The sequence below is a fragment of the Saccopteryx bilineata genome, chromosome 3, assembly GCF_036850765.1.
Source record: "Saccopteryx bilineata isolate mSacBil1 chromosome 3, mSacBil1_pri_phased_curated, whole genome shotgun sequence".
NCBI classification, from domain to species: Eukaryota; Metazoa; Chordata; class Mammalia; order Chiroptera; family Emballonuridae; genus Saccopteryx; species Saccopteryx bilineata.
In genome coordinates, this window is record NC_089492.1 from 549378 (window position 1) to 570984 (window position 21607).

General features: G+C 60.7%; 2 protein-coding genes across 2 annotated transcripts; both read left to right on the top strand.

Annotated features, from left to right (window-relative positions):
• The first annotated feature begins 374 nt into the window (after positions 1-374).
• On the top strand, positions 375-3945 carry SCRT1 (scratch family transcriptional repressor 1). Its single transcript, XM_066265413.1, has 2 exons — positions 375-891; positions 2877-3945. The coding sequence occupies exons 1-2, from the start codon at positions 777-779 to the stop codon at positions 3815-3817; spliced, it is 1056 nt and encodes a 351-aa protein (XP_066121510.1). The 5' UTR covers positions 375-776; the 3' UTR covers positions 3818-3945.
• Positions 3946-11825: 7880 nt separating this feature from the next.
• DGAT1 (diacylglycerol O-acyltransferase 1) lies at positions 11826-21067 on the top strand. Its single transcript, XM_066265435.1, has 17 exons — positions 11826-12288; positions 17209-17296; positions 18253-18293; positions 18401-18486; positions 18569-18621; positions 18797-18902; positions 19047-19154; positions 19254-19334; positions 19427-19530; positions 19620-19658; positions 19758-19799; positions 19868-19912; positions 19994-20106; positions 20176-20241; positions 20322-20409; positions 20500-20562; positions 20659-21067. The coding sequence occupies exons 1-17, from the start codon at positions 12053-12055 to the stop codon at positions 20812-20814; spliced, it is 1515 nt and encodes a 504-aa protein (XP_066121532.1). The 5' UTR covers positions 11826-12052; the 3' UTR covers positions 20815-21067.
• The last annotated feature ends 540 nt before the right edge of the window (positions 21068-21607 follow it).

Consider the following 21607-nt stretch of genomic DNA (forward strand, 5'->3'; position numbering starts at 1 on the left):
GCCACCACCGCCGCTGCTCGCTCTGGCTGCAGAACAATAAAGCAAGCCTCCCAGAGACCCCCGCCGAGGACCCCCGCCCGGCGGCCGAGGCCCCGGTGGCCCGCCCCTCGCCGCCGGCGCCGGCAAAGCGCGCCCGGTCGCTGGCCGAGGTGCTGGCCGGGCCGGCGCTGGCCGCGGTGCTGAAGCTGTCGCCGTTCCCGCCGCCGCCGTGTTCTCCGGGCCCGGCGCCGCCACCCCCGGGGGCATGGGGGGCCGCTGACTGAGGCTCCGCCGCGGCGGCGGGGGGGAGGGGAAGGGGGCCGCGGAGCCGGGCCAGCCCTGCACCCACTCACAGCCTCGGGCCCGGGACGGAGCCGCTCCCCCCCTCCCGCCCCCCCAGCCTCCTCCCCCGCCTGTCCAGGGGCGGCACTGCGGGCTGGGAAGCCGGGACCAGAGGAGGGAAGGAAGGGAGGAAGGAAGGAAGGAAGGAAGAGAGGAGAAGAGAGGAGAGAAGAAGAGAAAAGAAGAAAAGAGGAGAGGAGAGAGAAGAGGCAAAACAAGAGGAGTAGAGAAGAGGGAAGGAAGGAAGGAGAAGAGGAGGACCAGGAGGAGAAGAGGAAGTGCAGGCCGGCAGGCAGGAGGAGAGAGGACGGCATTCGTGCGGCAGCATCCAGAGGCCAGAGTGGGGACCCGTGCTGCCTCCGCCGCTCCTCGGATGGTGACGGGGCCTCGCTGCGGCTGCAGCTCCCCCGCGCTCCGGCTCCGCAGGCCCGCAGCGCCGGAGCCCCGCAGGAATCATGCCCAGGTCCTTCCTGGTCAAGAAGGTCAAACTTGACACGTTCTCCTCGGCAGACCTCGAGAGCTCCTACGGGCGCGCCCGCAGCGACCTCGGCGTGCGACTGCACGAGAAAGGTGCGAGCTGGGCTGAGTCTGGGGGCGGTGTGGGCCCTGGGAAGTGCTGGAAGGGGTGGAAGGCCAGACTGTGGGGTGGCGGGGCAGGAACCCCAGGAAACAGAGCCTAGGGACTCAGACCAGCAGGAGGTGGGGGCCGAAACTAGACTATGGAGGGGCTGAAGATGGGTGGGGGCGGGCGGTGGGGAGACAGGAACGCTGAGACAGGCCAGAACTGGTCCACTGGTCCAAGGCCGGCCGGGGAAGTGTCGATGCAGGAGAGAGGATGGGGAGCAGGGGACAGGAACAGGAAGTACCTAAAGGTCCACACTGGCCCACACCATGACCCATGCCGCATGGATACCAGCTGACACAACAGGACCTGGTGGTGTGTGCAGACCCACACCCATAAACCTGGGCCTGCCTCACTAGCCTCTCCTTCTTTGGCAACACCACTAGGACTGCTCGGTGGGGCCAGCAGAGGAGTGCTGTGAGCCCCAGTGAGTAGGCATGGGATCCAGGGGGGCCGCCCACCTGTCAGGGCAAAGGTACCAGCAGAGGCAGCAGCAGTGTCCCCCCTGAAGCCAGGATCAGGAAGAAGGATGTGGGCAGGCGCACTTTGGGCAGGGGAGGTCCAAAGCGCTGGAGGCAGCCAGGGGGAGACTCTTTGTGTGAGCGTGTCCAAGTTCAAGGACAACTGTTAGCGTGCAGGCAAGGGGTGCCGGGAGTGCCAGCAACATGCAGCAGCTGAACAAGTGTGACCTGCAGGAGCAGGAGCCTGTGTGCACCCATGTGACTGCGTGTGGCCATGTGACTGTGTGCGCTTGTGTGTGACCCTGTATGAGTGTGTGCCTGCCTCCTGTGTGCCACACTACATGGGACCATGTGACTCCGAGGTGGCCGTGTACCCGTGTGATGAGTGACCCTGGCTGAGAGTGTGTATGAGCCGGCTGCATATGTGACCCTGCCTGAGCAGGTGACGTGTTTCAGGATCAGCATGCAGCCCGCCCTGCAAGAGGACTCCGGGGTTGATGGTGGCTGGGTGTAACCCTGGAGAAGCCAGAGCCTGCGTCGTGTGGGGTGTGCATTTGTGACTGAGGCTGTGAGATTTGTCTTGTGCCATGAGAACAACTGCAGTTGGCAGCATGAATGATGCTTCTCTCTGTCCCTGTGAAGGTGTCCTCTGGTGGATGCCCTGGCACCCTCCCTGGCTGCCTGGCCCGTCTTGGAAAGGCTCCTAGGGGTTAGGGCCTGGGGGAAGAGGGCGATGTGAAACAAGGTGGGACCCAAGGGTGCAGGGTGGCCAAAAGGAGTGCAAGGAGAAGCAGAACGGAGGGAGGGAGATGACGCTGGAGCCAGAAGGGGTCAAGTTCAGCGAGTGGGAGACCCAGGAGATGAGAGGGTGGTACCAGCGGGGGCCCGAAGGCCTGTGGGAGGTACATGTCTCCGTGGCTTCTTGGGGGATCTAGAGGACCAGAGAGGGGCAGCATAAAGACTGGGTGCGAGTTCTGGGGGCCCAAGGGAAGAGCCTGGTGGGAACCCCAAGAGGCGATAGTGAGGGGGTCCCCGGGTGGACAGCCCTGGCTTTGTGCGCTGCGGGTCTGCAGTGTGTTGCATAATCAGAGAAAACTGCTGAAGTGGGGAGAACCCGAGGGGGAGGGGAAGGAGGGCGAGGGAAGCGCCGCCCCTCCCCCCTGACCTTGAGGCTCCGCGGAAGGGGGGCAGCCGCACCCGAAGATGCTCTTTCCTCCCCTTGCGAGGGTGGGGCCGCGGGAGGCGGGGGCGGAGCCGGGCTGGGCTCGGTCTCATCTCTCTTCTCTTCTCTTCCCCTCCCTGTCGCCTCCATCCTCTCTGCCCCGCGGTCCCTTGGCCCCTTCCCCTTTGTCCTTTCCCTGGCTCCCTCTTCCCGGACCCCGTGTCTCCCGCCGCCCGTCCGTCCGTGTGTGTCTCGCCCGCTTCCTGGCTCCTTTCCCGCTGTCTGCCTGTCTGTCCGTCTCGGCCCTCAGGATACCTCAACGACTACGCGGGGCCTGCCTCCGTCTACGATGGCGACGCCGAGGCGGCCTTGCTCAAAGGGCCCTCCCCGGAGCCCATGTACGCTGCGGCGGTGCGGGGAGAGCTGGGCCCGGCGGCTGCGGGCTCGGCGCCGCCGCCCACCCCGCGCCCGGAGCTGGCCACAGCCGCGGGCGGCTACATCAACGGCGACGCAGCTGTCAGCGAGGGCTACGCGGCTGACGCCTTCTTCATCACTGACGGGCGCTCGCGCCGTAAGGCCGCCAATGCCAACACCGCCGCCGCCCCCTCCACGGCCTCGGCTTCGGCCCCAGACGGCGACGGCGGAGGCGGGGCCGTGGTGGGCGCGCGCGCGGCGGGAGCCGGGGCCGGGGGCCGGGGCGGCACGCGCGCGGGGGCGGGCACCGAGGCGCGCGGGGGGCCCGGGGCCGGCGGCGGCACGGGGGGCCGGCACGCCTGCGGCGAGTGCGGCAAAACGTACGCCACGTCATCGAACCTGAGCCGCCACAAGCAGACGCACCGCAGCCTGGACAGTCAGCTGGCGCGGCGCTGCCCGACGTGCGGCAAGGTGTACGTGTCCATGCCGGCCATGGCCATGCACCTGCTGACGCACGACCTGCGCCACAAGTGCGGCGTGTGCGGCAAGGCCTTCTCCAGGCCCTGGCTGCTGCAGGGCCACATGCGCTCCCACACCGGCGAGAAGCCCTTCGGCTGCGCGCACTGCGGCAAGGCCTTCGCTGACCGCTCCAACCTGCGCGCGCACATGCAGACGCACTCGGCCTTCAAGCACTTCCAGTGCAAGCGTTGCAAGAAGAGCTTCGCGCTCAAGTCCTATCTCAACAAGCACTACGAGTCGGCCTGCTTCAAGGGCGGCGCCGGCGGCAGTGGCCCTGCTGCCCCCGCGCCGCCGCAGCTCAGCCCGGTGGAAGCCTAGGGCGGCGGCGCCTCCGCCAGCCGGGTCGGCTCTCAGCAATACGGGCCCCCAGGGAAGTCTCCGCCGGCGCTCGGGCGGAGGGGCTGGAGGGCGGGCCCTCCTCACAGCAATAGGGGGAGGGGGCCCGGCCCCGCCCCGCCCGCCAGGGGCCTAGTCGGCCCCTTCAAGCAATAGGGTCCCGAGGGGAGACCCACCCCGAGCCCCGTCCCTTCCCCTCCAGGGTGCCCCAGGCTTTTTCCCAGCAATAGGGTCGAGGAGACCCAGAACCGAACCTCATACCCGAGTTAGGTTTCTGAAGACAGGGGTGGGGTGAGGTAGGGAAAGTCCCCCTCCTCCCTCCTCTGCGCCCCTGGATCGCGTCGCAGAGACTCAGGTCTTCCCCACCCCTTCCCAAGCTTTCCAGGCCCAGGCCTGGGGCCTAGCCGTCCAGGGAGCCAGTTCCTTCCCAGCAGCAGAACCGGGAAGGGCCAGGAGCAGGGCCTGCAGAGGCGTCCCGACTCCTCAGTCTTCGCGGACCCCCGGGAGTGTTAGACAGGTTGGGGACCGGGGAGGAAGTCAGACAGCGGCACCATTTTCCCTCGGGTTCCTTTCGGGGCCTCAGTCCGAGCCGCTCTCACCCTTGCCTCGCATCCTCTGCCAAATCCGAATTCTTCCAGCCCAGCTTCCCGGGCTCTGTCCTTCATAACGAATATAATGACGCATATCGAATCGCATGGACTTATCCGACATCCTCAGATCCCCGTTCCCGCCCTGCCCCGGGGCACCCTCCCTCGTACCCGGGCACTCCGTGTTTGAGGACGGATTCCTGGGCTCTAGCAGGCGGCCTGGGCACGGTCTTCTACACACCTCTCTGTATTCGCTTTGCGGGTAAAGACCCCTGGGGGGGGTTGCGGATGCGTCGGGTTTCCTTCTTTCTGTATTTGTACGTTTTATTTATTACCGATTGCACTCGGGTCAGGAGAGGGGCCCTGAGCCCCGTCCTTCCCGCCGACGCCCCGGGCTTGGGAGGTCCAGGACCACTTTCCCCGCCCCCGAACCGCGCCCCCACCTGGGCCCCGCCTCCTGGGAGCCTCAGGCCCCGCCTCTCAGAGGCCGGCCGCCTCCCCGAGACCCAGGCCCCGCCCCACTCCGTGGCCAACTTTCGCCCGTCTATGCCAAAGCCTCGGCGGCGACTCCGCCCCAAGGGCCCGCCCCATTGGCCGCCGCCTTTGTGACGTCACTGCATGCAGCCCCAACCCTCCTCCCGTCCCTTCCCGGGGCTGCCCTCTCCTCCTTCCCCTCTTAGTTAGTCCGATGCCGACTATAGAGCAATAATGCGCACTGCATGCGAAGCTGCCGCCGCCTCTAGAGTTACTGAGAATCAGGTATCCCCCTGCCCTACCCGCCCCTTAGGCCCCTAGATCAGGGACGCTGCGCGGGGCCGGACGCGCAGACTTTCTTTCCCCTCCTACTCCCTCCCCGCCCTCCACCCCACGGCAGAGCCCGGCGGCGTAATGGTTTCAGGGGCGAGGGGGGGTGGCTGCCCCCAAGACCCCTCCTTCAATTGCCCATCACCCACTGACTGTTCATTGGGTTCCTACTATGTGCCAGGCCCGCTGCTGAGTCTGCCTGGGCCACGGCGACCTTTTTTTTTTTTGGGGGGGTGCATTTTCGTGACAGGTGCCCAATGCGATTGGGTGCGCCAGGGACGGCGGCAGATGCAGATCCCTAGACCCACACCCGCGCCCACCCTCCCCTACCCCGGTGCAGTGTGAGGCACTGTGGGTCTCTGCCTTTGACTTTGGCCTGGCGTTCTCGTTTCGGTGGCAAACACCTAGAGCCCCAAGGTCCAGCGCGACCAAGGCCGCCCATACCGACCGCAATACTCCATACTCTGGCTACAGGTTCTGACCTGCTGGGCCAGGGCCCAAGCCCAAACGGAAAGGTGCACGCCGGAGCGTATGACTTAGCCTCATTGCCGTGAGCACCAAGCCTCGCTGCCATCCAACTGCACCCACGGGGCGGACCCGAGGGCCCGGCAGAGCAGGGCCCACATCCCACACCCCCCACACCTCAGCTCGGTACCCACACAGCTCCCAAGCCGGGGCCTGTCTGCCTGTATCGGGCACACCCGCATGCACACGCACACACAGGCATCCCACCCCCACGCCTATCAACCTACTTAAGGAGAAGGCCCGAGAGCCGTGTGCCGGCCAGAGCCTTCCGCTTCTCCCCACACCCCGCCGCCGTGGAAAGCCATGGGCCCCCTCCTGCCCCCATAACTAAGCAGCACAATAACCGACTTAGCGAATTCAGGTAGAAGGAACGTTTAGGTAGCACCTATTTTGTACTGATTCTACGAGTAGGGCCCGAGATTGCGGGGGTCCCTCGGGTGGGGGCTGCGGCCGCCGGCCCGCCCCGCCCCCACCCCCGCCTGCGCCCCGCCGCCTTGTATATACTCCCACCCGGAACAGGCCGGGATTTTTACTCGGGCCGCGCCCCTCTTCCGCCCCCGTTTGGGGCCGGGCCGGCCGGACAGACGGACGGACGGACAGACTTCCTTCCTAAGCACAATAGCACCAGCTCCCCGGAGCGCCGCACCTCCACGAGGAGAATAAACGCCACTCTTGATAGAACTTGGAGTGTCGGGCTGATGTATCCAGGGTGGGGCTCGCGCTGCAGGGAGCACTGGGGTCGTCTGGGTGGCGTTGGGAGGGGGGGTGTCTCCCGTTTGGCCGCACCCTAGAGTACGACTGGCACCGGCCCAGCGCTGGGAGTGGCAGAATATTCACGCAGCCCCGAGGACACGTCGCTGCCTTTCACTAAGATGAGCCTGTGTCTTCCTTTGCAAGAGGGTTGTCTGCTCGCTTACCCGGGGAGGGCTCCAAGCCCCAGGAGCACCCCTTTCGCTCAAGGCAGAGCATTCGGCATTTCTTCTGTGGCAGGTGAATGTACTCTTATCTGCACCAGGAATAGGAGTATGTAGGGACTCTAGCCTGAAGTGAGGCCCAACTCAGATCGGTTCTAGAATGGCCAGAGTCGGTACAGAAGGGCCTCTAGTCTGATGGCCAGAGGTGACCCCATCACTCACTCTCCCTGTAGGGGCTCTTTCCGCCCTGGCAGGCCTGACAGCCAGCAGCAAGCCCTCTTTTAAAAATTTTTTAAATGTTTATTGATTTTAGAGAAAGAGGAAGGGGGAGAGGAGAGACAGGAACATCAGTCTGCTCCTGCATGTGCCCTGACCAGGGATTGAACCAGTCACCTCTGCACTTTGGATCCACGCACTAACCAACTGAGTTATCCCATCAGAGCTAAAAAAATTTATTTTTAAAAATTGTTTAAAATTTTTTTTATTTTAGGCCTGACCTGTGGTGGCGCAGTGGACAAAGCGTCGACCTGGAAATGCTGAGGTCGCCGGTTCAAAACCCTGGGCTTGCCTGGTCAAGGCACATATGGGAGTTGATGCTTCCAGCTCCTCCCCCCTTCTCTCTCTCTATCTCTCTCTCCTCTCTCTCCCTCTCTGTCTCTCCTCTCTAAAAATGAATAAATAAATAAAAAAAAAAGTAAAAAGTAAAATTTTTTTTATTTTAAAAATTAAAAAAAAATTAAGACTATTCATTTTAGAGAGGAGAGAGAAAGAAGGGAGGAGGAGCAGGAAGCATCAACTCCACATGTGCCTTGACCAGGCAAGCCCAGAGTTTTGAACGGGTGACCTCAGCGTTCCAGGTCAAGGCTTTATCCACTGTGCCACCACGAGTCAAGCTAAAAAAAAAAAAAAAAAAAAAAAAAAATATATATATATATATATATATATATATATATATATATAATTTATTTTTTGTATTTTTCTGAAGTTGGAAACGGGGAGGCAGTCAGACAGACTCCCGCATGCGCCGACCGGGATCCACCTGGCATGCCCATTAGGGGGCGATGCTCTGCCCATCTGGGGCATTGCTCTGTTGCAACCAGAGCCATTCTAGTGCCTGAGGCAGAGGCCATAGAGCCATCCTCAGCGCCCAGGCCATCCCTGCTCCAATGGCGCCTTGGCTGCAGAAGGGGAAGAGAGAGACAGAGAGGAAGGAGAGGGGGAGGGTGGAGAAGCAGATGGGCGCTTCTCCTGTGTGCCCTGGCTGGGAATGGAACCTGGGACTCCTGCACACCAGGCTGACGCTCTACCACCTAGTCAGCCGGCCAGGGCCAGTGTGTGTGTGTGTGTGTATATATATATATATATATATATATATATATATTTAAATTTTTTTAAAGATTTTATTTATTCATTATAGAGAGGGGAGAGAGAAAGAGAGAGAGAAGGGGGGAGGAGCAGGAAGCATCAATTCCCATATGTGCCTTGACCAGGCAAGCCCAGGGTCCCAAACCGGCAACCTCAGCGTTTCCAGGTTGACGCTTTATCCACTGCGCCACCACAGGTCAGGCAAAATATATTTTTTAATTGATTGATTTTAGAGAGACAGAGAAAGGAAGGGAAAGAGAAAGAGAAAACAAGCATTCATTTGTTGTTCATTAGTCACTTCCTGGTTGTGCCCTGACTGGGGATCCAACCCACACCCTGGGTATTTCTGGAGGATACACTGATCGACTGAGCTAACTGGCCAGGGTCCGACAGCAAGCCCCCTTTTTTTTTTTTTTTAGAGAGAGAAACAGAGAGACAGGAACATGGAGCTGTTCCTGTTTGTGACCTGATCAGAACTGGCAACCTCTGTGCTTCTAGATGATGTTCCAACCAACCGAGCTATGCTGCCAGGGCATAATTTTTTATATTTAAAATTTTTTTGAGCCTGACTTGTGGTGGCGCAGTGGATAAAGCAGCGACCTGGAAATGCTGAGGTCGCCGGTTTGAAACCCTGGGCTTGCCTGGTAAAGGCACATGTGGGAGTTGATGCTTCCAGCTCCTCCCCCCTGTCTCTCTCTCCTCTGTCTCTGTCTCTGTCTCCCTCTCTCTCCTCTCTGAAATGAATAAATAAAATAAAATAAAAATTTAAAAAAATTTATTTAAAAAAGTTTTTTACCCGGTCAAGGCACATATGGGAGTTGAAGCTTCCTGCTCCTCCCCACTTCTCTCTCTCTCTGTCCTCTAAAATGAATAAATAAGTAAAAATAATTTTAAAAAACCCCAAAAAATGGTAAAAAAAAAAATAATTTTTTTTTTTGAGGCCCTGGCCGGTTAGTTCAGCTGTAGAACGTCGGCCTGGCGTGCAGGAGTCCCGGGTTCGATTCCCGGCCAGGGCACACAGGAGAAGCGTCCATCTGCTTCTCCACCCCTCCCCCTCTCCTTCCTCTCTGTCTCTCTCTTCCCCTCCCGCAGCCGAGGCTCCATTGGAGCAAAGATGGCCCGGGCGCTGAAGATGGATCTGTGGCCTCTGCCTCAGGCGCTAGAATGGCTCTGGATGCAACAGAGCAACGCCCCAGATGGGCAGAACATCGCCCCCTGGTGGGCATGCCAGGTGGATCCCGGTCGGGCGCATGCGGGAGTCTGTCTGCCTCCTCTTTTCCAGCTTCGGAAAAATGGAAAAAAAAAAAATTTTTTTTTGGATGATTTTTAGAGAGACAGAAAGAGAGAAAGAGGGAGGGGGAAAGAAAGCATTCATTTATTGTTCCACTCAGTCGTGAATTCATTGGTTGCTTCCTGTGTGTGCCTTGATCGGGGATCAAACCCACAACCTTGTCGTTTCGGGAGGATGCTCTGACTCAGCTAACTGGCCAGGGCCAACAGCAAGCCCTCCTGATGCCAGAGGAGAAAACGGGGATGGATAAGGGTGCGAGGTATGATCCCTTCCTGTTGCCTGCTGCCCACATTCTGACCCTCAGACTGAGGAGGCCCCTGTGGTTCTGGGGAGGAGGTGCCCAGGGATCAGTTTTCAAAACCACCCACAGTCCGTGGGCTCCAGAGAGGATGAGTCAAATTGAGATGAGGGATGGGGTTGTTCTGGCTGGGGCATGCCCAGGGAAAGGGACCCCTACCCCAGTAATGCCCCCTGACACCCAGATAGGCAGGCATAAGCGAACAGGCCCAAAGTCTTTAGAGACATGTGGTCAAACAGGTCAGCCCAGGGTCAACACAGTTGTTCCCACCTGGGCAGGTGAGAAGCCCATTCCATCGGGTGGACAGCAGAAGAGCCTGACCTGCAGCAGGTCATAACTGTGGGGGCTCAGATAGGATCCGTTCCCATCTGGTGTTCCTGCCCCTTATCCCACAGGCTGTGCGGAGGTTTTTCTTCAGAACTACTTCCTTAGGCTCATAGTCCGTGCCTTCCCACTGGCTGGCGAGCCTGCTTTCCTCACCTTCAAGTCCAGTGCTGGTCCTAGGTATCCCTCCTGCCCTTTCGCACCCCCCTCCCCAAGTCCACTCTGGTCACTTGACTCCTGCCAGTACTTGCCAGCCCACAGCTTGGAGCCAGGATGTGGATACAGCCATCTGCCTCCCACACAACCTTTCACTCCTCACTGGTTATTGCGTTCAGCCTACTGGTAGCCCCAGCCGTCCATCTCCTCTGCTAATCGGCATGCCGGTCCCGGGCCATCCCTCTAGTTTTTGACACTGTATTGGAGAAGGGCGAGGCCTGAAGGCACGAGAGGAGATGTGGGCGGCAGTGCAGAGCTTTCCTGTTCGCTGTCTGGTAGATGGAGTGAGGAGGAACTGGCAGTGTTCCCAGGGCTCACACCTGCTGTCTGGCTTCCCAAGAGAGCCCTCTCTTTTGTCCTCCCTTCCCTGGGATCAGTACTGAGAAAGGCCTAGCTCAGTAGAAGAACGTTCTGGGAGACTGGATAGGAGATAGGGCTGGTCCTGACCCATAGAGGCTGGGCCACGTGGGCACACGAGGACCTGTTCCCTTCAAGCAGGCTACTTGGAGATACCTGCCAGGTAACGATGGCAGGCTGGCATCAAGGCCAGAAGGTCCGGTGGTAGCAAGAATGTATCACCAGGGTGCCTGGGCACCGTCTCATATAAGTGGTGGTGAGGTTCGAACCAGGCCCATAAGAGAGGCCACTGACCTCAAGTGAGACTTTCCGTTTGCTTCCAGAGAGGTACTCTCTCAGAATAGCTAATGGGCTCTGCTGCTACAGGTGTTTTTTTGGTAAACCAGATCTGAGCTCCCAGTAAGTCCCGGAACCTCGAGATCCAAGATGCTCACACTCCATGCCCCGCGCAAGATGCAGGTCAAGCCAAGGTGGGGCGCGGACTTGCCGCTCGCTCGCAGGCCGCATTCTGCGGTTGTCACGGTGGGTTGTTGATTTCACGACAGCGGCGATCGCACAGGTTGTATATTCAATGAGACAGAAGCCTCTGGGTCCTTGCGATCCGGCACCCCAGGCTCCCTACGCCCTGGCCAAACTGACCCGGGTGGGAAACGGAGGGGAGGTCCGGCAGGTTTGCGTAGGCGAGCAGAAGGGGGGGCCGGTTGGAGAGGGCGTGCCGGGACGTGGCCGCTCCGGGTGCCTGCACCCGCTCCCTGACCCACCCAGTCGGGTCCTGGAAGTCGGCGGACACGGTGGGCGTCCCGGGGACGCTGGGCCTGGGTCTTTCTGCCCTTCTCTTCTCTGACCTGGAGCTTGTCTGACAACCTAAGTCGAGGAGAAGCGGTGCCTGCGCGGTAACTACGATCGTGCTCAGCGAGATGCGCGCTCAGGCACCAACCAGCTGGGTGGAGGGAGAAGCGAGACCCCGAGGCCAGGGCTTTGGCCGGCGGCAGGACGGTCACGCGCGACGCGTTTCATAACTAACCTCCATCCCCACACTCTGCGCCTATGTTGACGGAGTGGGCCATGGGGCAGGCAAGCGGCCAGGGTAGGCGCGGAGCTGGCGGCAAGCCAGCGTGTCCGGGAACACGCCCAGACCGGGAGCAGAAGGACCTGCTGCAGCCCTGGAGCCGGAGCTGGAGCCGGGCGACTACAACTCCCAAGGTGCCCCGCGCCGGCAGACCACGACTCCCAGGGTGCTCCGCGCCGGGCGACCACGGCTCCCAGGGTACCCCGCGCGCCCGCGGGCTACAAATGGGCGCTCGCCTTGGCCGCCGCTAGTTAGCGGTTCTCAGAGCAACGCGGCTGCCATCCGTGGGCGCACTCGGCGAGCGGGCGCGCGCTGATTGGAGGCTCGGGCCGGCGCGCGGGGTACGGCGGCCGGCAGGGGGCGGCGGCGGCGGCGGTTGGCCTTGGGTCCGGAGGCGGGGCCGCGGGCCTCGGGCGCTGAGAGCCCGGCGGGCCACGACTCGGCCGCGGTAGGGTGTGAGCTGGACTATGGGTGACCGCGGCGGCGTGGGCTCCCGGCGCCGGAGGACGGGGTCGCGGACCTCGAGCCAGGGCGGCGGCAGCCCCATCGCAGCGGCAGAAGAGGTGCGGGATGTAGGCGCCGGAGGAGACGCGCCGGCTCCGGCTCCGGCTCCGGCTCCGGCTCCGGCCCCGACCCCGATCCCGTCCCCGGACAAGGACAAGGACGGAGAAGCCGACGTGGGCAGCGGCCCCAGGGAACTGAGGTAGTGGTGCCATTGACTCATAACCTCTGACCTCTGACCCGGCCCCCTGCCACCCTCCTCGCCCCCCCCCCCCCCCAGGCGTGGCCGTAGCAGCGCGAGCTTCGAGTTCGAGAGCCTGGCCCCCGGACTTCGCGTGGACAGCTGTGCCCGTAGGGCTCCCACGGGGAAACTGAGGCCTAGGCATGGGTGGAGGGTCGCCTGCTGAGGTCACTCGGGTTGGGGGCGCAGCCCCAGCGTGCAGACCCTCCTCCGTGTGTGCATCCGCAGGGGTGTGCGCCCTGATGCTCCTTCCCGGGGCGAGTCGGGAGCCGGGCGCCTTCTGCGAGCCGGTTCCAGCCATGCACGAGTTTCCTCTCTCTGGAAGGAGAGGGATGGGATCGGGTAATCTGTGATGGAGGGGGTTCCTCTGGAGAACTAGGAGGTGTGCCCTGGAGGAGGGTGGGCCCCCGGGGGTGAGGTCCAGCAGCAGACGGGCTGCCTGAGCCTGAGGACAGGAGCAGGGGGCAGTGAGAGCCTTTCTTGTCGGCGTCTCTTCCATCCCTCCCCCGGTGCTTGGCTGGCCTGGGGGCCCTTCTTATGGTACCGGAACCAGTGCTTGCTGTAGGGAGGGAGTTGGGTCCTGGTTGAGCTACAGAGGTGTTTGAAGTGGGCCCACCCACAGGTGAAGGACTGACAGGAAGGGGTGAAGGAAGCAAGCTGAGGCTGATTGGGGGGAAGAAAGGGGGACCAGGACTCCCTGGACACTGGCTTCCTCTTCCCAGCTGGCTCCAAGTGATCCCTTTGCCACCCTCAAGCCTTCATCTTGGCACAGGGGCCTTGGGGGGCTCTGGCTTTGAGAGCAGAGTCAGGACTAGAGATGATTGAGGAGGAAGTGGGAAATCGGTCAGTTGGTTGGCAAGGATTTTGCTGTCTTAGTAAACAAGAACTGAGGCTTTCTTCATGGAACACCCTGGGGAGGGGGTGGGCAAAGGCAGCTGGGGTGTGGGCACTGTCCCTGCCCTTGGAGTGCTCACAGTCCACCTGAGAGATAAGATAATTTCAGCAGTGAGCACTGTGAGCAAAGGTCAGACATGAAGTTCATGAAGGCTTGGTCCTAGAGGAGGGTGGTTCTGCTGAGAGGGTTCTTGCTTCTTGTGGGGTGCTGCTGAGGGAGGCTGCAAAGAAGGGGTGTTCTAGAGTACCCTGTCTTAGCTCCCCGAGTTATCCTTGCCAGGGAGCAGGGGCATGGCTAGCATGATCACCCTCTGAAGGAGTAGTAATTGGGCCCTTTTTTGTGAGATGGGGTGGCTGACTGTAGGCCAAGCTGGCAGTGAGATGGGCAGTCACTTTCCTCCTCCGCATGGGTCAGGTGGCCAGAAGCCTCTCCTGTGCTTTTGCTAGCTGGGCAGAGTGGGTGGGATCCCTTTCTGCCCACCCTGGACATCTGGACCCCTGGGAAGACAAGCAGTAGATGGCAGGAACAGGCCTGCCCAGGGTTTGAGGGGGAGCTAGTGATCACAGTCCCCTCCTGGTTTCCAGGATATGCAGGGTCTGTGTGCCTGTCCCGCAAACCAGGATGCCACAAGGTTTGGGGTCCCCTGGGGCTGAAGCCATGATTTGGGGGATGGCAGAGCCTGCCTTGCTCTGGCTGCCTTCCTAGGATTTGGCCTCTGGCACACCTCCTCTTTGTCATCCTTCTCTAACCTGGCTGTCCTCCTCCCTTCCACTCTCCCTTCCTCCTGACCTCCTCCCTACACTTCCTGCTCACTGTGGCCTGGGCAGGTGGGTCAGGCTCTGGGTGTGAGCTCTTCTCTTCAGCCCAGGACCAGGGTGTGGCTGTAGGGCCGGAAGGAGAGGGCACCCTTTTTTGTTCTGCCTGTGGCTGACTCCTTCCTGGAGCTCTACACACCTTCCCGTGCCAGGCAGGGCCTTCTGGTTGTGGTGCTCTCCCAGGTGTTTTTTCTGGGGTGTCTTCTGCCTCTCCCTTTCCAGCAGGGACTGAGGATGTGGGGAGCTCACTTAGCCACCTTGCACCCCCGGGCTTGGTCCAGAGGCCGGGTGGAGGAAGTGCTGAGGGGGTGGCAGCTGGAAGGGGAGCTGGCACTCTACTCCCTCTTTGCTCTGCTTGGCCCAGGAGCTGGACCATGTGGTCCCAGGCGTGGTTCACCCTTAGGGTCTGTTCTGTGGGCAAGCTTTGACCTCATTGAGCCTCAGTTTCACTGTGTCCCTTCTTCCCAGTGTTGATGTGAAGGTTGCGTGAGGTGATGTGTGATGAGTTAGAAGGGCCTTGTTGGCTGGGTGGACCTGGGGAACGGGCATGGGACCATTGCAGGGCACAGAGGCATGGGTAAGCCCCCTACATAGAGGAGAGGATGATAGAGACAACTGTGGCATGGTGGCCATATCCTGCCTCCTGTGCCAGTGTGCCTGTCTGCTGTCTGGTCCACTACTGCTGGCTGCACTGCTGAGGCTGAGCTTTTGCGGGCATTGGTGGACAGTGGGCTTCCTCCCCTGGGTCGGGGCCTCTGATCTGTGGGTTGCCTGGAGTTGAGGATAATCAGGAGGCCTGTAGGGCAGTTGGGGAAAGTCTGAAAAGGTTCTATAACATTATATGTGTCAGATTGGGAAATTGACACCCTTTTTTCTCCATCCCCATTTTCTTCTTTTCTTTCTTTTTTTTAAAGATTGTATTTTTGGCCTGACCTGTGGTGGCGCAGTGGATAAAGTGTCAACCTGGAAACGCTGAGGTTGCCAGTTCAAAACCCTGGGCTTGCCTGGTCAAGGCACATATGGGAGTTGATGCTTCCAGCTCCTCCCCCCTCTTCTCTCTCTCTCTCTCTCTCTCTCTCTCTCTCTCTCTCTCTCCCTCCCTCCCTCCCTCCTCCCTCTCCCCTCTCTATAATGAATAAATAAAATCTAAAAAAAAAAAGATTGTATTTTTGTTCATTTTAGAGAGGGGGAGAAAGAGAGAGAAAACGAGAGAGAGAGAGAGAAGGGAGGAGCAGGAAGCATCAACTCCCATATGTGCCTTGACCAGGCAAGCCCAGGGTTTTAAACCGGCAACCTCAGTGTTCCAGGTCGACGTTTTATCCACTGCGCCACCACAGGTCAGGCTCCACCCCGTTTTCATCTTAGAGATTGTCACAAATAAAGGCAGCATAGTCTTGGTTGACCAAAGGGGGCAGGAGTCACAGTGTTGTGAAAGCCCTATGGGGGTGCCCAGCCAGCATCTCAAGAGATGGCTTTGGGTGAGTTCCAGTAGGGAGTTGGGTTGTCAGACCCCTGCTTGCTTTGTGGAAAGGCAGATGCAGAGACTTAGGGAGAAGAGGGCCTTGGGTAGAGATCACAGCTTCACTGTAAGGCCCAGGAGGGACCCAGAAGGTGGATGCAACGAGGCCAGGCCTGAGGCTGGGAGAGGCAGGTGGGTGAGGTGAGTTGCAGACCTTGGTCTGGGGAGGCAGTGGTGACTTGTCCACACTGCTCTGGCTGAAGGATCTTTTTTATTTATTTATTTATTTTATTTTTTACAGGGACAGAGAGTCAGAGAGAGGGATAGACAGGGACAGACAGGAATGAAGAGAGATGAGAAGCATCAATCATCAGTTGAACCTTAGTTGTTCATTGATTGCTCTCTCATATGTGGCCTGACTGTGGGGCTACAGCAGACTGAGTAACCCCTTGCTCGAGCCAGAGACCTTGGGTCCAAGCTGGTGAGCTTTTTGCTCAAACCAGATGAGCCCACGCTCAAGCTGGTGACCTCAGGGTCTCGAATCTGGGTGCTCCGCATCCCAGTCCGATGCTCTATCCACTGTGCCACCGCCTGGTCAGGCCTGGCTAAGAATCTTGAGCAGTGTCTTTGCTTCTTGGCCCCTCGCCTCCCATCTGGGTGCTGACCCCCGTCAGAGCCAGGCTTGCCATTGAGGCAGGGCCAGCTCTAAGGAGAGCTGTGGTGCCCACTTCCCCCATCTGGATACTTCTTAAGGCAGAGATGGGTGTATGCAGGAGGGAAGGGAGGCTCTGGCCTCACCTCTTACAAAACGAGGTCTTGCTCAATGTTGTATGGGGCTTCCGACTGGCATGCTGCTGGTGTGTCCCCTCCTCCACCTCTGCGTTACCCTGAAGATCAGGAGTGTGTGTGTCTGTCCCCCAACCCTAGCACTGGGTGGGAGCAATCCTGCATGCTTCTGTGGGAGATTCCCCATCGCCAGGTGCCTGGCCCATAGTGGGGCTCCTCTCAGCCCCCTCGCCCAGCAGGGAGCACAGTGCTTACCTGTGGTTGGACTGGGATAGGCTGTTACTTCTCAGAGCAGTTGGAGGCCATGAGTGCATGAGGGCTGGCCCAGCTCTGCTCCTCAGGTCATATCAGCCTGGCTGCCCAGCTGACCCTTGGCCTGGTTCCCTGTGCCCACTCAGACTTGTGGAGGCCAAGTGTGGCGAGGAGGTGGTTTGAGGTGGGGGTCCCTCAGCTTACTGCGTGGTGGGTGGGCTAACTGAGCAAGGTGCATTTGCCCCTCCCCGCCCCCACCTCTGTCCAGCATTGCTGGAGTGCGGGGTGGGCTTCCCAGATCCATGGGGTGGACTCTTCTTGTGGATCCGTCACTATTCCATAGCCAGTGTGGGTGGCAGTGGCTGGAGGCCTCTGTGGGTGAGCTCTGGGCTGGGCAGGGCCGGCTTGCTCCTGTCTGTGGCATGTCCCTGCCCAGCGCCTGGAAGGGCATGCCCAGGTGGTCCTGAGAACTGGGTCCTGCCTGGCTCCTTTCAGACTGTAAATGGGAAGTAGTGTGTGTGTGCGAGTGTGGATCACAGCGGCTCGGCTGGGCTGGACAGATTGCACAGAGCGAGGGCTGGATTTGGCTGGTCTCTCAGGTGTCTGCCAGGGCCTGACCTCGAGGTGTGGGCAGCTTCTGCCTGCCTGAGGTTCTCCATCTCCTGCACTGCCAGGTGCCACCGCCTGCAGGACTCTCTGTTCAGCTCAGACAGTGGCTTCAGCAACTACCGCGGCATCCTGAATTGGTGTGTGGTGATGCTGGTGAGTAGGGTGGGGGCTTGGTGGGGTTCCACGGAGGCTCGTCTCTCTTTGGGCACAGCTCATGTGGCTGGGGTTTGTGTGGGAGGCCTTGTGTTGTGAACTGTGGCTGAGGGGCACTGGGGACAGGATGGGGGGTGGGCTGCGGGGTGTGGATGGGGTGCTCTGTAGGAATGGGGTTTCTGGGGAAGCATGAGTGAATGGTCTTGGGGTCCAAGAAGAATCCGCTCTGCTCCTGAATGGCCCGGGGCCAGCAGGGATGGGAAGTTGGCTTTTGGACTCAGTACAGCAACTCAGGCCACAGCTTTGCAGGCCTGTAGCCCCTCTCCCTTGGCCTGGGTTCTGGGTACCCCCCTCCCAGGAAGGTGTCTCCGCCTCACCCTGTGGCCTGGCTGAGGACCCCGCCTCTGGGACCAGTCCATGCTGGTACCCTTGTGGGGGTTGAGCCAGCAGTCCTGGCCCAGAAGCAGCTGGAGTCCAGGGCTCAAAGGGGCAGCATGCAGGGCGGGGCAGAGGACAAAGGCCTGTGTGGGCCCAGCACCCACCACTTAGGGCTGATGTGGCCCCAGGCTTTCGACTCTCACCCCAACATGACACGCCTGCCTCTGTGTCAAAGGCAAGGCTTTTGTGGCGGCCTGTGTGGAAGGGGCTCTAGGCACACCCACGCCCGCCCTGCATGGAGTTCCAGGAGGCTCACTGCCTGGTGGGTGAGAGGCTGGTTGGTCAAGGGGACTTCAGCAGATGATGTGTCCTGTTCTCTGGAGGCCATTTCTGGTCTGCGCTGGGTTTGTCAAGAGGCAGCGTTCAGGAAAGGCCCTTGGCAGCTGGCAGCACTCTTGTGCAGCCCTTGGGCCTGCTTGGCCCTTGGCACAGCCCCGCAGCCTCTCCCCTGCTTCCGAGCCTCTGTAGATGTGCTGTGCGCTCAGGGCTGCCTCTGTGCCCTCCCCGCTCTCTTGCAGATCTTGAGCAATGCACGGTTGTTTTTGGAGAACCTCATCAAGTGAGTGTCTTCCCCTGGGCCCTGGCCCCACCTTGGAGGCCCAGTCACACTCGCTGCCAACTCGGGCCCTCCTTACCTGCTCAGGCCCTCATTCCCCCAACCCCCAGGTATGGCATCCTGGTGGACCCCATCCAGGTGGTGTCTCTGTTCCTAAAGGACCCCTACAGCTGGCCTGCCCTATGCCTGGTTATTGGTGAGCTGGGCACAAAGGAGGGCCTTGGGTGGGGACAAGGCCCACCGGGACCTGAACCCGCCCTATGGTCTTCTGTCCTCAGTGGCCAATGTCTTTGCCGTGGCTGCCTTCCAGGTGGAGAAGCGCCTGGCGGTGGTAAGCAGTGTCCTCATGCCCTTGCCTTGGCCCGGGCACACTGCCCCACTGCACTAGGCTGAGCATGGCTGCCCTGGGGTGGTGGGCTGCCCCCTAGGCCTGGCAGCCTTTCCCCAGGGAGACTCCCTGTACAGGGAATGGGGGCCCTGGCTGAGCACTGCTCCCTCTGCCCCAGGGGGTGCTGACGGAACAGGCAGGGCTGTTGCTGCACGTGGTCAACCTGGCCACCATCCTCTGCTTCCCAGCGGCCGTGGCCTTCCTGCTGGAGTCCATCACTCCAGGTGCACCCCCATCCACCCTTGTCCCAGCCTGCCTGGGTGGACTTCAGGAGAGGCCCAGGCCAGCCTCAGGGGTTGGCTGCGTGCGGCTGTGGCTCTCCTGTGGGTGGTGAGGGAGGCCACAGTTGGAGCCTCTCTCTCTTGCAGTGGGCTCGGTGGTGGCCCTGATGGTGTACACCATCCTCTTCCTCAAGCTGTTCTCCTACCGGGACGTCAACCTGTGGTGCCGAGAGCGCAGGGCGCAGGCCAAGTCTGGTGAGGGGTCTGCGGGCCACAGGGAGGGAGGGGCTGCCTGCCGGCCGGCCACAGGGATAGGGCCTCATCTTCCCTCCCGCCTCCTCCGCCTCCCCCCAGCCTCTGCAGGTAAGAAGGCCAATGGCGGGGCAGCCCAGCGCACAGGCACCGTGAGCTATCCGGATAACCTGACCTACCGTGGTGAGGAGCCTTCGGGGCGGGCTATAGGTGGTCAGGGACCTGGCAGGGCCAGCAGGCCAGGCCCTGGTGCCAGCCTTGCCCTCCCGTTCCAGACCTGTACTACTTCCTCTTTGCCCCGACGCTGTGTTACGAGCTCAACTTTCCCCGCTCCCCCCGCATCCGAAAGCGCTTCCTGCTGCGGAGGCTCTTTGAGATGGTGAGGCTGGAGGCTGAGGGGCTCGAGGGCCAGGTGGGGGCTGCCAGGGGCTGGAGGACTCAGCCTGCTGCTCTCTGCTTCCTCCGCAGCTGTTCTTCACCCAGCTCCAGGTGGGGCTGATCCAACAGGTACGTGGGGCAGGACAGGACGGGGTGGGGTGTGGTGGGGTGGGTGGAGGGATCTCGCCTGTGTGTGGAGTGGAGCTGACGCTGTGCCCTCCTCCGCAGTGGATGGTCCCCACCATTCAGAACTCCATGAAGCCCTTCAAGGTGAGCCATCCAGCTCCTGGGGCTGGGGCTGGGAGCCCCAGGGAGTTGGCTGAGCTTTGTCCCCACAGGACATGGACTACTCGCGCATCATTGAGCGTCTCCTGAAGCTGGCGGTGAGCAGGCTGGGTGGTGGAGCTGGGCATGGGGGTGGGTGGGGTGAGGGGTTCTGGAACCTGGCACCATCTTGCCCCTAGGTCCCCAACCACCTCATCTGGCTCATCTTCTTCTACTGGCTCTTTCACTCCTGCTTGAATGCCGTGGCCGAGCTCATGCAGTTTGGAGACCGCGAGTTCTACCGGGACTGGTGGTGCGTGATCGCGGGGGCGGGGGCGGGGGCGGGTCCTAGCCCCATCTGATCTCCTGCTGCCTTTCCCAGGAACTCTGAGTCTGTCACCTACTTCTGGCAGAACTGGAATATCCCTGTACACAAGTGGTGCATCAGGTGGGTGTGGGCCTGAGGGTGGTGGGCGGTGGGTGGTCCCGGGCACCTGTCTATGGCTTCCTACCCCCCCCCCCCCCCAGACACTTCTACAAGCCAATGCTCCGACGGGGCAGTAGCAAGTGGGTCGCCAAGATGGGGGTGTTCCTGGCCTCGGCCTTCTTCCACGAGGTCAGTGCTCTGTGGGCCTCCTGCCTTGGGCCTAGAGCTGGGGTGGCTGCAGTCCTGAGGAACTGGCTGACGCCCCTCCCTCCCTCCCAGTACCTGGTGAGCATCCCTCTGCGCATGTTCCGCCTCTGGGCCTTCACCGGCATGATGGCTCAGGTGAGTACCTCGTGGCCTCCTCACCCACCCTTCACCTGTGGCTGGGGCAGCCAACCCTGGGTCACCAGTCAGCTGACCATGTGCCCTTGTCCCCAGATCCCACTGGCCTGGATAGTGAGCCGTTTTTTCCGTGGCAACTACGGCAACGCAGCTGTGTGGCTGTCGCTCATCATTGGGCAGCCGGTAGCTGTGCTCATGTACGTCCACGACTACTACGTGCTCCACCACGAGGCCCAGTCAGCAGGGGTCTGACCGCTCCACCCACATTCCTCACTGCCCCAACACTTGTCTCACTGCCCATGACCAGAGCCCACCCACACCTACGTGCTGGGGAGGGGCTGGCTGCCAATAGCCTCCTCCTGGCCCTCAGGAGGCCTCTCTGCCCCTATGGGGCTTCCTCCTGCCCCCTCAGAAATGGGAGACCTGGCACAGGCCAGAGCCTGAGGAATCTATGCTGATCCTGCCTAAGGGTATGAGGGTGTCAATAAAGTACTGTCCAGAATGACCTCAGCGTGCCGAGGGTACCACGCTGGCTGGAAATGAGAACCCACACCACATGGTCCCACAGGGCTGTCCAGCTGTAGAAGGTAGTGCCCTTAGTGGGGTAGGGGTGTGAAGGGCAGATGTCAAGAGTCAGGCAGACCCCCTCCCCCCACCATGGGTAGCAACCTTCCTGAAAAGGGCTCAAAGGGACAGTTTTGCTGTTCAGCCACTGCCCATCAATCCTGTGTGGGGCAGGGTTCAGAAGTGGGTGCCTAGAGACTTCTAGAGCAGCTGTCTACACTGACCTGGGAGGTGAGCTCCCTTCCTTCTCTTGATCCTAGGACTGGTGGTCCCTGTGGTACACCCCTCAGGATGCCTTGTTCCCATACCCTGCCAGGTTGGGGAGGGGGGAGCAATGCTCCCCTGTTCTCAAGATTGAAAAGTCACAACCTCACAGAGCTGGTGTCTGAGGGGATGCTTGGGTGGTGGTCTCAGCTGTGACCCCTACCCCACCCAGAATCTGCACAGCCCCCATTCCTCACCTCTGCTGGGCCATGGAGGT